The 13,467-nt window shown below is 54.5% G+C and overlaps 1 protein-coding gene across 1 annotated transcript in view; it reads right to left on the bottom strand.

The window, feature by feature from the left end:
- Positions 1 to 240: 240 nt before the first annotated feature.
- The window catches only part of SLC7A5 (solute carrier family 7 member 5), a 29,600-nt gene continuing 16,373 nt past the window's right edge, over positions 241 to 13,467 (bottom strand). Inside the window, exons 3-10 of the mRNA XM_069026520.1 lie at positions 7,946 to 8,051; positions 7,560 to 7,604; positions 5,992 to 6,115; positions 4,725 to 4,828; positions 4,012 to 4,108; positions 3,409 to 3,558; positions 2,367 to 2,544; positions 241 to 683 (exon numbers count right to left, since the gene is read on the bottom strand). Of these exons, the coding sequence (XP_068882621.1) occupies positions 628 to 683; positions 2,367 to 2,544; positions 3,409 to 3,558; positions 4,012 to 4,108; positions 4,725 to 4,828; positions 5,992 to 6,115; positions 7,560 to 7,604; positions 7,946 to 8,051 (860 nt within the window). The 3' untranslated portion in view covers positions 241 to 627. The remainder of the gene's footprint in view (positions 684 to 2,366; positions 2,545 to 3,408; positions 3,559 to 4,011; positions 4,109 to 4,724; positions 4,829 to 5,991; positions 6,116 to 7,559; positions 7,605 to 7,945; positions 8,052 to 13,467) is intronic.

The raw sequence follows: 13,467 nt of genomic DNA, 5'->3' as shown, positions 1-13,467 counted from the left end.
TGGCTCAGCAGCAGGGAGCTGGCTTGGATCTGGGAGAGGTGATCCAAATCCAAAGGGTGGCAGGGCTCTAGGGAGGAACACAGTGACACTCGGATGAGGCCCCCCCACATCACTGGTCCTGCTCTGCCTTGTCCTGCTGCCACGTGGGGGTTTTAGTCTGGGGGGGATGAGGCAACATCAGCCAACCTCTGCTTCCCAACCCCACCCCTGGGCCAGGCCAAGGTCCCCCCCAGGGCTCTGTGGCAGCCCCAGCCCCCCCCAGGCACTCAGAACACTCCAACCAGGCTCCAGCAGATCCCAGAGGCAAAGCAAAGGAGCCCCCCAGAGCCAAGCACAGACCTCACACACACAGAGGGCACAGGCAGCACCCCTCTGGAATTGCCCTTTGGAATTCATCCTCCTGGCTCGTGCTCGTACCAAGAACTTCTCCTCACGGGGCTGCAGGGCTGGGTGGGGCTGGAGGGGCTGCAGGAGGAGAAGCAGAGCCTTGGGGCCGTGGCGGCAGCGGGAAGCGGCTCCCATGGGGTGCTCCGGTGCCTGGGATTCGGGAGTGAGGGGTCGGACTCTTGTGTCATCTCAAAATCACGTTGTGCGTTTCCTCGAGCTCAATGTCCCTGCTTTTCCTGCCTAGGATTCCTGAGGAACCACTTCCATCAGTTTCTGGCACAGGACCGTGGCGGAGACTGCGGAGAAAGCAAAGGAAAGGTCAGGGATTACCAACAGAAATCTGGGTCCATGAGGGAAGGGCTGAGCCCTCTGCCTCCCCACCCCAAGTCCAAGTACAACTTAAGGCGTGGAATATTCCATGGATACTCCCTACTCCATTCCCAAAATGTAAACCTCACACCAGGAGCTCTGCTCCGGCAGCGAGGACTCCGCACTGCCCCACGGCTCCTGGGCACAGCTTCTCCCTGTCTGCTACGGGACCTAATTCTGGATGCTCTGAGTGTGAGCAGCCAAAACTGAGTCAGGAACAGGCATGGAAAATCCAGGGTGAAGCTTTTGCTTCTGTTTCTGAAAGCCATGTGAGCCCACAGCCTCTTCTGAAGGACAAACCCACCCAAAGCCCCCTGGCCTGCACACAGGGCAGAGGCCACTGCCTGGCCCAGGGCAGGTGGGAACCAAGGGGACATTCCAGGTGCAGACTTCCCAGGAAAAGGTGCTCAACTGAAGTCATTTTATTATCCCACCCACCCAAACCCTCCTCTGCTCCCTGCTGCTCCACTCTGGTTGGAGATCACAAAATATTCCTGCCTGGCCAAACTAATTCTAAGCACAACCAAGTGAGGCTCAGATCAGTGGGAGGTGATCAAATTATCTGCAGTAGATCAATAAATCACATTTAAAGTTCCTGTGCTTCTCAGTGGATGTTTGCAGGATTATCATTGTCTGTTCCCAGAATATTTTCAATATTCTCCTTACAATCCTTTGGTGGAAGAAAACAATGAATATGGTAATTTTCCACCCAGGCATTGCAAAAATGGCTTTTCCAGGAACTGAGCCTAAACTCAGGATAAAAAAGTGAGTGTGGGAGAGAGGGAGAGGGAGACAGGGGAGAAAGAAGAACAACGAGTGCTGAGTACTGCTGAAAGCCTTTTTCTTCCTCATGAAACACCCAGCTAAGGCTGGGCACTTCTCCTTGTCTGCTTTACTAGGTCAGCCCCTTGCAGGAGAGTGGGGAGGAGCCGCTGGGTTCAGTTGCTTGGACAGCAGGGATTGACTTTGTGGGCTCAGTGGTTGAGGCAGAGGTTCCGTGTGCCAAGCACGGCCTCTCCATCCCTCCAAACGCACCCTGGCCTTGTGGCAGCTGGTGGGAAACCTTGGAGCAGATCCCTGAAAAATAAACCTGAGAGAACACATCGAGGGACCTTCCCTTCCCTCTGCTCCACTGCCACAGGGGGATGCCAAGGCAAGCTTTGCCTGGATCCCAAAATGTTAGCACTGGCTAAGCCATGGATCGGGAGTAATTGTGGATTTTCAGCAGTCAAATGGAGGCCAGCTGTGCTCAATCCTTCCTCCACCACTGGGAAGGGATTCTCTGCTGAGCAAAGGCTTGGCCCTGGGCTTTCCCAGGAGCAGGGAATTATGCTCTGCTCCTAACAACCTGTTTGCCAGGATTAAAAACCCCAAAAAACATGGTATTGGTACCAAACTTTGCCATAATTGCAAATCAGGATGCATTTTGGGTGCTTGGTACACATGGCAATCATCAGGATAAACTTGTTACCGTAAAAGAAAAATGGATCAGAGCCAGGAGTTTGGAAGCTCCTCCACTTCCACAGGGAGGAGAGCCAGCACTGCCAGCTGCAGCACAGCACTGGGAAACTTCTTGGGAGCCAAAGCTGCTCCTCACTGCAGATACTCACAGATGCCTTGGAGAACCCACTTGGGCTTGTTCTGCCACCAGACCCCGAAGAAGTAAATGGGGATGCCACTGAGGATGATGGCAAAGCCGATCCCGCATTCCTTGGGCGTCATCCAGAAGGAAACGGCGATGAGGAACAGGCAGGCCAGGATGAAGAAGATGGGCAGGCAGATGTTCACCTGAGCAGGGAGCAAGGGACAGGTCAGGAGATGTGTCAGGGGAGCAGGGGAGGCTCTCCAGGAGTTTATCCAGCCTGGGGAGGGATGGAATGATTGTTCCACCATGGCCAAGAGCCTTTCTCAGCACCGTTTTGGACCACAGTTCCCTAATCCCGGAATTCCTTATCCAAGTCATCTGCACCAACAGCACCAAACCCCACAGAGGCACAGCACAAGTTTCCCAGGGGGCTCCAAGCAGGGCACTCACCAGAGCAGCCCAGCTTTGAGAAGAAAACCCCAAAACCTAAGGGAACACCCACCAAAGATTCCCTTTGGGATGGCGTCAGTCCTGGCCCGTGGATTTGCTTCCCTGTGGGTGCTGCCGCCTGGCACGGACCCGAGTGTGCTGTGGGATGAGGGAAAAGCAGCCTCTGGGGGAGAAGCATGGGGGGCTGCCAGGATCTTGGCCTCCCCCCAGATGGGACATGGGGCTGCCAAGCTGGCCAAGGACACCGGGGACAGAGCTTGGCACGGGGCCGGCTGCTTTAGCAGGAAACTATTTTAGGGGAATTCCACGGGGGTACAGTGTTACACTGAGAGCCACAGCCTGGGATCAGCCCTGGGGAGGGTGTTACTCATGGAGAGCGATGTCACCACAGCACCCTGGCCCTGTCACCCAGAGCTCCCTCACTGTGCTGTCCCCAAGGCAGCTCTTTGTGCTCCTGCAGGGGTTCAGCAGCAGGGACACCTCCTTTAGCGACACACAGCACTTCCCTGCAATCCCAGCCCCTTTTCCATGCAGGGCCAGCAGCTGGGCCTGCCCTGGTGCTGGGAGGGGATCTGGGGAGGACCCACCCACCCTGGCAGTGCCCACCCTGCTCTCACCTTGATGGGCCTCTCCAGCTCTGGCTTCTTGTACCGCAGCCACATCATCCCGATGATGGCCAGGGCCACGCACAGCCAGTTGAAGAAGCTGAAGAAGTTGATGACTGAGAAGATGTTGTTGGAGAAGGCATAGAGCAGGGTCATGACACACTGAATCCAGGGAAAAGGCCATTAGGAAAGGAAGCAGGCAAAACCACCTATGTTACAGCACTAAACAGGGGGATTTAGAGGAAACAGCTGCCAGGAGAGGGATCCCATTGACTTATTTTTTAGTTATTTAACTCATTTTTAATTGGTGCCTGGAACCATTTCATAGGATCATGGAATGGTTTGGGTTGGAAGGACCTCAAAGCTTAAGGGACCTCTAGTTCCAACCCCCTGCCACAGGCAGGGACACCTTCCACTATCCCAGGGTGCTCCAAGCCCCATTCAACCTGGCCTTGGACACTTCCAGGGATGGGGAGAATTCGAGATGGAAGTGGACAATGAGGGCATGAAGAGGAGGGTCCATCTCCTGCAGGCACATGCAGGAATGGCTGTGGCTCCATTCCAATGGGATCCCAGCCCTGATCCATTCCCCCCAGCCCGGCCCCAGGGCCTCACCGTGAACACGAGGGACGGGACGGGGGTGAGGAGCCGGGGGTGGATCATGGACAGGATGGAAGGCAGGTGCCCCTCTCGGGATCCCACGAAGAACAGCCTGGGAGGGGACACAGAGCAGTCACACCCCTGCAGGGCTCTGTGCAGCACAGAACAAGTGGGGCCAGCCCGAGCTCAGCCCTGGCAGCCTCGAGGCAGGACTGGAACGCCAGGACTGGAACTCTGGCCCCTGACTCACAGGGGAGGCTGGAGATGGCCAAGGAATGCAGGAAGGATGGATTTACATCCTGCTCTCCAGGGACAGCAATTCAGTGACTCTCCCCAAACGCAAGGATGTGTCAGAGCCGGAACCATCTCAGTCCTGCCCAGCCTTTCTCCCCTTCCTGAGGGATTCTCATCCCATCCCTGAAGTTTCCCAACTTTCTGCTTTTCATTAAAGCCACTTTCTCACCAGCCCCGAGCCCTGAGCCTGTGTCTGGTTCTGGTTTATTGACCTCACTAGAACTTTGCCTGAGGAACAGCAGATTAAGAGCACTGAAAGGTTGCCTTTAATCTGGTTTTAAAGCCTGACTTTGTCTTCTTGCATTCCTCACATGGCCTCCAGGCCCTCCAGACTTTGTGTCTGCCCACGGCCACTCTCTGGAGGAGAACTCCAAAGGAAGAGGAACTAAGCACAGCTCGTAAACAAAACCCACAGGATTGAGCAAGGAACCTACCGGGAAGAAGTGAAGAGAGATCCATTGACAGACCCAAAGCATGAGAGGCCAACAAAGACAGGGATGATCCAGGACATGACACCGAGGTGGTAGTTCCCAAAATCCTAAATGGGGGACAACGAGACACATTTCACACCCACAATGTCCCAAAAAACTCAGAGCTACCTACAAAGAATATCTGGAGAAATCTCAACAAATGAGATTCCAAACAGCTCAGTGCTGAAGCTGTGACAGAGTTTCCCACATTCCCATGTGCTGCTCCTCTTTCCTGAAAAAGCAGATTGTGGAATTGCTAAAACCCATCAGCAGCCAGCCCTTCCCTCGGGGCCAGGACACAACATTTGTCCAACAGCTATCAGAAAGTTCAAGACCAGACGGAAACTGTGAGGAAACTCAGACAGCAGCTGCTGCCAAGTGCTGAGTCAGGAGCTGGGACACAGCCCTGGGGACACGCAGGGACCTGGCCCTGCAGCTTTTTGTCGCAGGCTGAGCCTGTGCTGCTCCACTGCGGCGTTGCACCAACAAGATGGGATTGATTTCCAGCCTCTGCTGTTCCAGGCCAGGAGGGACAGGCCTTGGAGCAACATGGCATAGTGGAAGGTGTCCCTGCCCACAGCAGGGGATGGAATGGGATGGGCTTTCAGGTCGCTTCCCACCCAAACCATTGCAGGATTCCCTGCAGCACAGACTGAGGCTGGAGCCGGGCCTCGGTCCCAACCCAAAGGATGGAGCAGTGTCACCTGAGGGGCTCAGCTCATCCTGGGCTGGCAGATTCCCCCCGAAGCCCTGAACAATCCTGGTCAGGCTCAGTCTGCAAGGTCTGCTCCCTTCTGAAGCTATCAGGGTTCCTGACCCCACTGGCATTTTAATTAATAGAAGTATTATTTTTCTCTCTTAATTAAAACAAGGGAGACACAGAGAGAGAACAATCCAGTTCAGTGTCGACTGAGTGACCTTTCCCCATAAATATCGAGCTCTGGTAAGCGATGGGCAGTCACTGGGAAGTCACAAGGCCTGCAGCAACCTTCCCTAGCTCAGAATGAAGAGAAGCACCGAGTGCCACCCTCCCTGCTGCCCGGGATAATCCCCTCGGGATCACGCTGTTCTTCCCTGCTCCCGTCACGGCTGCTCTTTATCTCCAGCTCAGCATCAGAGTTTCTGTAACAGCCCTGACCAGTCTGGAACAAAGCAGGAGATGTGTGCAGTGATTCCAAGGCTGATTTCACCTGCCCTGGGATGAGTCAGGCTGGAGCAGCGAGGATCTTACCACGGCCACAGCCTCGGACATCAGCATCTGCTCCGTGCTCAGCGTGGTGAAGTAAGCCAAGTTGGTCAGCACATACACCAGAGTGACAACAGGCAGGGAGATGATGATAGCCAGAGGCAGGTTTCTAGGAAAAAAACATCCATTGTCCTGGAGCAGCTGGGAGCAGGGAGCTGCTGATCCCAGGGATCGCCACCCCCTGCGCTCGCTCGCTTTGTTCGAGCTGCTCTGTTCTCCGGCTTTTCCGTGTGTCCGGTGGCCCAGGCACACACTGCTCCCGTGGGAGAGGGGATATCCACACAGGAACAGGCTACCCAAGGCGTGGTGGAGTCCCCATCCCTCAGACAACACGAGGATGTGGCACCTGAGGACATGGTTCACAGTGCCCATGCTGGTGGTGCTGGTTCATGGTCTCAAGGTCTTTTCCAACCTTAACGACTCCATGATTCTCTGAACAGCCTGGAGGCTGCAGATGGAAAGGGAAGGATTAGGGCAGAAGGGACTTTTTGCATGGAGAGGTTCCATGCAGGAGCACGAATCCAGGATCCCTGCAGAGGCAATTAATTAAAATACCCAGTGGCACCAGCACAGGGATTCTCTCTGGGCAAAGGAGCTCCCTTGTGCTGGGGGGATTCCTGTGGTAGATGGGAACCTCAGGGGTGCAGGGGGCAGTTTTAGGCTCTAACTCTGTGCAGCTGGCTGGGCTGAGGAACTCAAAGAAAAGGGGTTCAGGCACAGCTGAGTGGGTCTGTGACCAGCCTGCGTTGGTACAAATTTGCCTTTTCCAACAGTTTAACTTCATTTGAGAACGGAACGTGAAAAAGGAAACCCTGCTTGGTGCCACTCTAATTGGTCCAGCAGAGCTCCAAGCTGCAGGAGCAGAGTCAAATACCACAACTGCATCCAGCAGACATGAAAATAATTGCAAAATGCAGTCCCCCTTTTGATGTTTCTCTGGGAAGGGGCAGATCCAACCCTGTGCTTCCCAGCAGGCACAAAGCACCCCCAGGGTCAGCCAGGACGGGCTCTTGCACAAGTGGCCCCAAGCCTCAGCTCTCAGCAGCTCCCAGGCACCTTCCCTGGAGCAGAAGGGATTTCTCAGCACTGTCCTGCTCTGCTGAGGGCTCCAAATAACCCTGAGAGGCACGAGCAGAGCAGGAAGCAGCTCTTACTCAACAGGATGGGAAGAGCACGGGACAAACACACGGAGAGCAGCACAAACACACGGAGAGCAGCACAAATGCTCAGTGGGAGTTTAACCAAGGCAGCAATAAAGCCCTGAGTGCTCTTTCCTGGCCCATAACTCACAGAGGTGTCAGGCCAAGGAAGCAGAGATCTCTCCCAGCGCTGATAACACGTCACGGGAGAGCAGGGAAAACAACAGCTCTGCTCCTACAGGCATTAATGTTCCCTTTCCCTGATTCCAGGGAGGTGGAAGGTCATTAATCCATCTTGTTTTCTCTTTTTCCAGATAAAGACCTTGGCTACCTCCTCTGTTAAACACACGAGGAAGGGGCTTCCCCAAAACAGCAGCTTTTCCCCAGGGAAATCATCCCAGGACTCACACCTACCTGTAGGGATTTATCATCTCTTCTGTCACAAAATTCAAGTAATTCCTGCAATTTCAAAAGGACAGGGGTTAATTCTGGTTAGTCCATAGCATAAATAAGTGCCATTCAGTTAAACTCATCTGCACAGGGATTCCAGGAGGGGCACAGGGACTGATCCTGTGGGGAAAATTAGGATGGCTGATGTCCAAGGCCAGGCTGGACAGGGCTTGGAGCAACTTGGGATAGCGGGAGGTGTCCTTGCCCATTGGACTGGATGATCCTGAAGGTCCCTTCCAACCCAAAGCATCCCGTGATTGCATGATCAGGAGCCCTTGCAGGAGCTCCAGTTTGGAATTGGAGTTGGAACTGAGTTCAGTGTGGAAGGAGGAGAGAGGGCTGTGCCTTACCATCCTCCATAGGCAAAGAGGCCGCTGTACAGAGCCAGCACGATGTTCCCAACGCCCACCTTGGTGCCCTCGAAGGATTTCTCAGGGGTCAGGTTTTCCACATCACCTGCAGAACACAAACCCTGCTCAGTGCCATGGGCTCTGAGCCCCAAAGTCATCCAGAGAAACCTGGAGGCAAGAGTTGCTTTAGGATTAATTATCTTAATTATCACCCTGCTGCTCTTCGGGTTATGCTGAGCACGGGCACGTTTTCCCTCCAGTTTTCCAGGGATCAGTCCAGCTGGGTTCATCCCCACAGGATGACCCCCAAAAACACATCTCAAGCAAGGACTGACTCCTCCAAACTTTCTCACACTGCAACGTGCTGTCACCAAGGTGATGTCCCAGAGACATCCTGGGGACCTTCCTGCTGGAAGATGCTTTGCAAACAGAGATTGTCACATTGTCCTCTCAACTCGAGGCTGCTGGCCTTCGATAAAGCCCCAGGATTTCCTGCACTTCCACCAGCCACCCAAACCCCCAGAAACCCAGGATTTCCTCCAGTCCCACCAGCCACCTGATAAAGCAGAGGCCCGTGGCAATCCCTTTGATTGAGGGAAGTCAGGTTCTGGGGGTTTGGATATCAGAAGTCACCTTCTTTAGGGCCTGATGATCAAAAGTTCCTGTTGTGGATCTGCTTTTGAAAGAAAACGCCCGAAATAGAAGATTTGATTGTGCCTCTTGTCCCAGCTCTCCCCAAGCAGCCCCAGGTTTATTTATTTTGCTTTCAAGTGCTCTGCAGTTGTTTTGTTCCCTGTCTTTGATGCAGGGGTCTGGCTGTGGGACAGGGATGGCAGAGCCACGGCTGGGAGTGCAGGGAATGTGGTGGGATGCAGAGGGGTACCTCTGCACCCAGGGAGCCCTGGGGGAGCCATGTGATTCCTCTTAGGGCACAGATCTCTCCTAATCACCCCAGCAGCTGCATCACAAGGCAGTCAGCAGGGGCTGGAGCTTAACCCTTCATCCCTCGGCACAGGGCACCCAGGAGGTGCTGCTGGAAAAGCACAGGGATGCTCCAGCAGCAGGAATTTTCCCTCTGGATGGCCTTTCTTCCCGCCTCACTCTGGAAATTCTCCCTCCCCTGTGCCACTGCTGCAGAGGCTGGGTGACAAATGTGGATGCACCGGCCCTGGAACACCTCCCACTCATCTTCCCAGTGCTGGGAAAGAGGGATTTTTCCCAGCAGCACCATCGGCCTCCCGGAGCATCTGTCACTCATGGGGCTGCTCCAGACCTCTGCCAGTGCCATGGAGCTGCCCTGTGTGTGTGGGAGAGCCCCATCTCCTCTTTCGTCCTCCTTCCCTGACCCATCCTCATCCTTTCCTTGCAGGGGGATGCTGTGGCTGTGAGCAGCAGGCCCATGGCAGCAGCACATCCACAGCCTGGGAATCCATCCAGAGTGGGAAACCCAAAGCTCCTCCTGCTCAGATCCCGATCGCAATCCCAACTGCTGTTCTCTGCTGGAGTCACCTCTTTCCCAGCAGCTCCTTGCACCAGGAAGGTCTTTCCTGCATCTCCCTTGGGATGTGCTCGATGTTTTTGATGCCCTGGAGCCCGTGATCCTCCTCAGCAAAATGCACCAATCCTTTGTAAAAACACATCCCAAAATGCACCAATCCTTTGTAAGAACACACCCGAGTGCAACAGGAGAGCCAGGAAATGCAGAGACTGATAACAGGCTGAGTTTAACCTCAATTTCTGCCTTGCAGCTTCTGCCCAGAATCCCAATTTAGCCCAGGTGAATCAAAGGGCTGAGCAGGAGGGGCATGCAGGGGATCACATTCCGCTGCATCCCTCGGGCTCAGCTTTCCCCACCTCATTCTCTGCCCTTCCTGAATAATTATCAGCCTGGTTCTTTCCAGGCCTTTTGTTCTGGGAATAAGAGACACTTTTCGTTCACAGTGCCTGTAATTAGCTACTGGAACAGCACAGTATGGGATGGACTGGGAGAGCAGGAGGCTCTCCAGGCATTTCAAACACCCCTGGGGATGTCTCTTCTCAAAGGTCTCAGGCTCTCCATGCTCCCACCCCGATCCATGGATCATCACCTTCACCACCCAGGAGGATGCTCCCATGTGGGAGTAGCACAAGCACCACTCCATTTTTTGTCCACAGCTGGACACCAGCTCTCCCAAAATCCTCCTTCCGTCTGTCACAGGCAAAATCCTCTCAAGCCAAACGTTCCTTTCCCTGAGGCAGCCAACACCTCACTGCCCTTCCCACCTCACCTTCAGAAAGTTGGATCTCCCCAAAACCTCTCAGTGAGTTGTTGAACTTCCCATTTCTGTGCCCCAGGGTAAAATGGATTTTGCAGCATGTCAGAACACAATTGAATAACCAGGAGTGTCCGTATCTCACCATCGTCATCATAAAAAAAGTCTTCCTTATATCTCATCTAAACCTACCCTCTTCCAGTTTAAAACCATTACCCCTCAAGCCATCAACAGGCCCTGCTAAAAAATCCCAGAATTATTTCGGTTTAATCCTAATTTGGATCTTTGATCCAACCCCACCTTGTCAACCAGACCAGGGTGTGCTGGACCATCTGCAAAACTTTCCAGACACTCCATCCTTCAAGCCTCAACAATTCCAGCCCCCAGGCTTTTGGATCTGCAGCCTTTGGATCTAACCAAGGGTTACAAATGTGCAGGTGAGGCTGCCAAGCACGGCCTCCGGGGCATCCCAAGCTCATCCCGAGCTCTGCCCGCCCTGGCTCCCACCCTCTCTCCCCAGGCCCTGCCCGTGCCCGGCACCCCGGAGAGCCCAAGCCTGGTTTGAACCGGCTGTTCCACCGCACTCTGCTCTACAATTAACCAAATTAAGGTAACGAGCTGTGACACAAAGCCCATTTGCTGCTCCTCCAGCTGCCAAGACTTCGGTAATTGTGCCGGGTCAGCCGGGGCCCTGCTGCGGGAGGGACCCGTGTGAGGCGCTGCGTGTTCAGGCCCTTCCTTCAAAAATGTTCATTTGCTCCCCAGTCATGCCTGGTCTGGTTTTAATAGCACAGCAATCTTCTCCTGCACAAAGCATTGCAGGGTAATTAAATATTTTCAACTTGCCCCAACAGCGAGGAGAGGGAACACAGCCATGGAGAGATGGGGCCCTCAGCACGGGGCGTCTGCACCCAGAACCCCAGAGGAGGAGATGCACTCGGCTGCTGAGCCATTTCCTGGGAAAAGCAGCGAGAATTCAGGGGGCTGAGTCAGGAAAAGAAGAGAGAGATGGGCCAGGGTTGGGAGAGCATCCATGGGGACTCGGAGCTCCTGGAAAGCACAGCTGGGCACCCACAGGAGCTGCTGGGCTCCTCCTTTCCGGCTGCTCCTCTCCGGGACCAGCCCAGCTTGGGGCAGCCCTGAGCAGCAGCCCCTGAGCAGCAGCCCCTGAGCAGCCGAGGTGTTCCTGGGCTGTAACCCTGGAGCAGGGAGGGCATCCAAGGAGCAGCCGCAGCTCCCGGGTCACGGCCCGGCTCTGAACACTGGCTGTGGACAGGCTGTATCCCTTCTCCTGTTCCATGGAAAAGATCCTCTGCTTCCAGGGGTGGGGAGCTCTGCCAGAGACATTTGTGACATTTTTCTCCTCAGGGTGACCCCAAGGCTCCTGGGCTCACCCCTCATGACTCCAATTTCACAATTGAGTTTCCAAGGCTCCCCCAGGACACTACTCAGGCCACACAACGTGCTGTCACCTTTCCCACCGTCCTCTGCATCCTGATGAGCCACCAAAAAACCTCCCAAACAAACACCTCCTGATTTTCACACCCTCTGTGCTGGCAGAACATCTACTGATGGGAAATAAGGCAGCAGAGCCAGAAGCAGCATTGGGAGCTCTGGAGTGAGGCCTCTCCAGGAGCCTCTCCAGTCACTGCAGAACCCCTGGATGGGCAAAAAGGGTCCTTTTGATCCTTGGAACAAAATGGAAAAGGCAGTTCCAAAATGCCCCCTTGTGTATCCCCATCCAGGCAGAGGAACAGCAAGGTGCAGGCCCTGAACAAAGCACCCAGGGGTTTCCAACCACTTCCATAAGTTTGTTTTTCCTTTTCAAGTCTGCACAAGAGGTTCAGTCCACATCCATAAAAACCTGTGATGGATCTGAATGAGCCACCAGAGGGGCTAATGGAGGCACCCAGCTGGATGTGCAGGAATATTTGGGGAGGGCAGATGCTCCTGCCTGTCCCTCCAGCACCACAGGCACACTAATCCCAACCCAGCAGCCAACAGCAGTGGGAAAGGGTGGATTTAAAGTGCCAGGACAAGTCCATGTGTACACAGAGCCATGGAGATAACAACTGCCTGGATCCACCTCTGGCACAACGAGTGCTCCTGCTGCCACCAGAGACTGGAAGGACACACAGAGGCAAAGGGACAAATACCAAAGCATTAACTGCTCTCCCTTAAATCTGTCTGCATTGCTGGGATAGCTGCACCCAGAAAAATGAGCAGCCAACAGAGCCTCCTGGGTCAGCTGCCTTAAAACCCACCCTGGGCAAGCAGGGTCCTCTGTGCCCCCTCACCCTGATCCAGCTCAGCACCTGGAATTTCACCCAGGATCCCCAAAATGAACACACTACAACTCACAACTCCTTGGCTTAAACAGCTTTGGGAATGTCCAGGCACATTCCCACCCTGAGGAGTTAAGGCAGAGCTGAGCCTCCATCCCCAATGTCCAACAAACAACAGCTCCCACCATCCTTAACACCGGTATTAAACAAACAACAGCTCCCACCATCCTTAACACCGGTATTAAACAAACAACAGCTCCCACTATCCTTAAAGGCCAAGCCTCCAGGTCAGAGTTATCAAAACAGGCAGTGCAGGTCACTGCCCCACAGCTTCTGTATTTTTTGGGCTGGTGTTTTTTCAGTTTGGTTCTTTGCTTGGTTTGGGGTTTTCTGTTGTTTTTTCTTTTTGGACAGCAGCTCCACACTTGTCCAAAGCAAAAGCCCAAACAGGCTCAGCTCTGCCCTTGAACCTGCAATTGCCAAAACTTTTCTGGGCAGAGAGGGAAAGGAAACAATTGTGTGAGCAGAACTGAGCTCTGCTCCCGCAGAGCTCCTCCATCCCCTCAGGCTGGAGAACTCCAGGATTAGGGAGTGAGCCCCATAAAACACAATTGTGTGGGATCAGCCCCGCAGCGTTTGACACCTGACGAATCTGCAGCAGGAGGCTGCTGTGAGTTGGAGGGGCAGGGTGTGGCAGTTGTCCCAGCTGCCCTGTCCCTTCCCTGTCCCTGCTGCCACGCTCCGGGAACGGGAGGAGGAGGAAGGAGCCTCCCTGCAAAGCTCCCCGCTGGAGAAGCACTCCCGGTGGTGGCATTTGGGATGGCAGGGGGCCAGGCAGCTGCAGGGAGTGCTGTCCCTGCAATCCCTTGTGCCTCAGGGACACACCGGCAGGGATGCTCCCTATCCGCTGGGCTGGGCTCCAGCTGCCAGGGAGGATCCAGGGTGGGAGTCAGGCATGGGCTGGGTGGGGAACACCCCCCTGCTC

Source organism: Aphelocoma coerulescens, chromosome 11 (assembly GCF_041296385.1).
Source record: "Aphelocoma coerulescens isolate FSJ_1873_10779 chromosome 11, UR_Acoe_1.0, whole genome shotgun sequence".
NCBI lineage: Eukaryota > Metazoa > Chordata > Aves > Passeriformes > Corvidae > Aphelocoma > Aphelocoma coerulescens.
The sequence above is the reverse complement of the archived record's forward strand: the minus strand, read 5'-3'. Positions and strand labels throughout refer to the sequence as shown.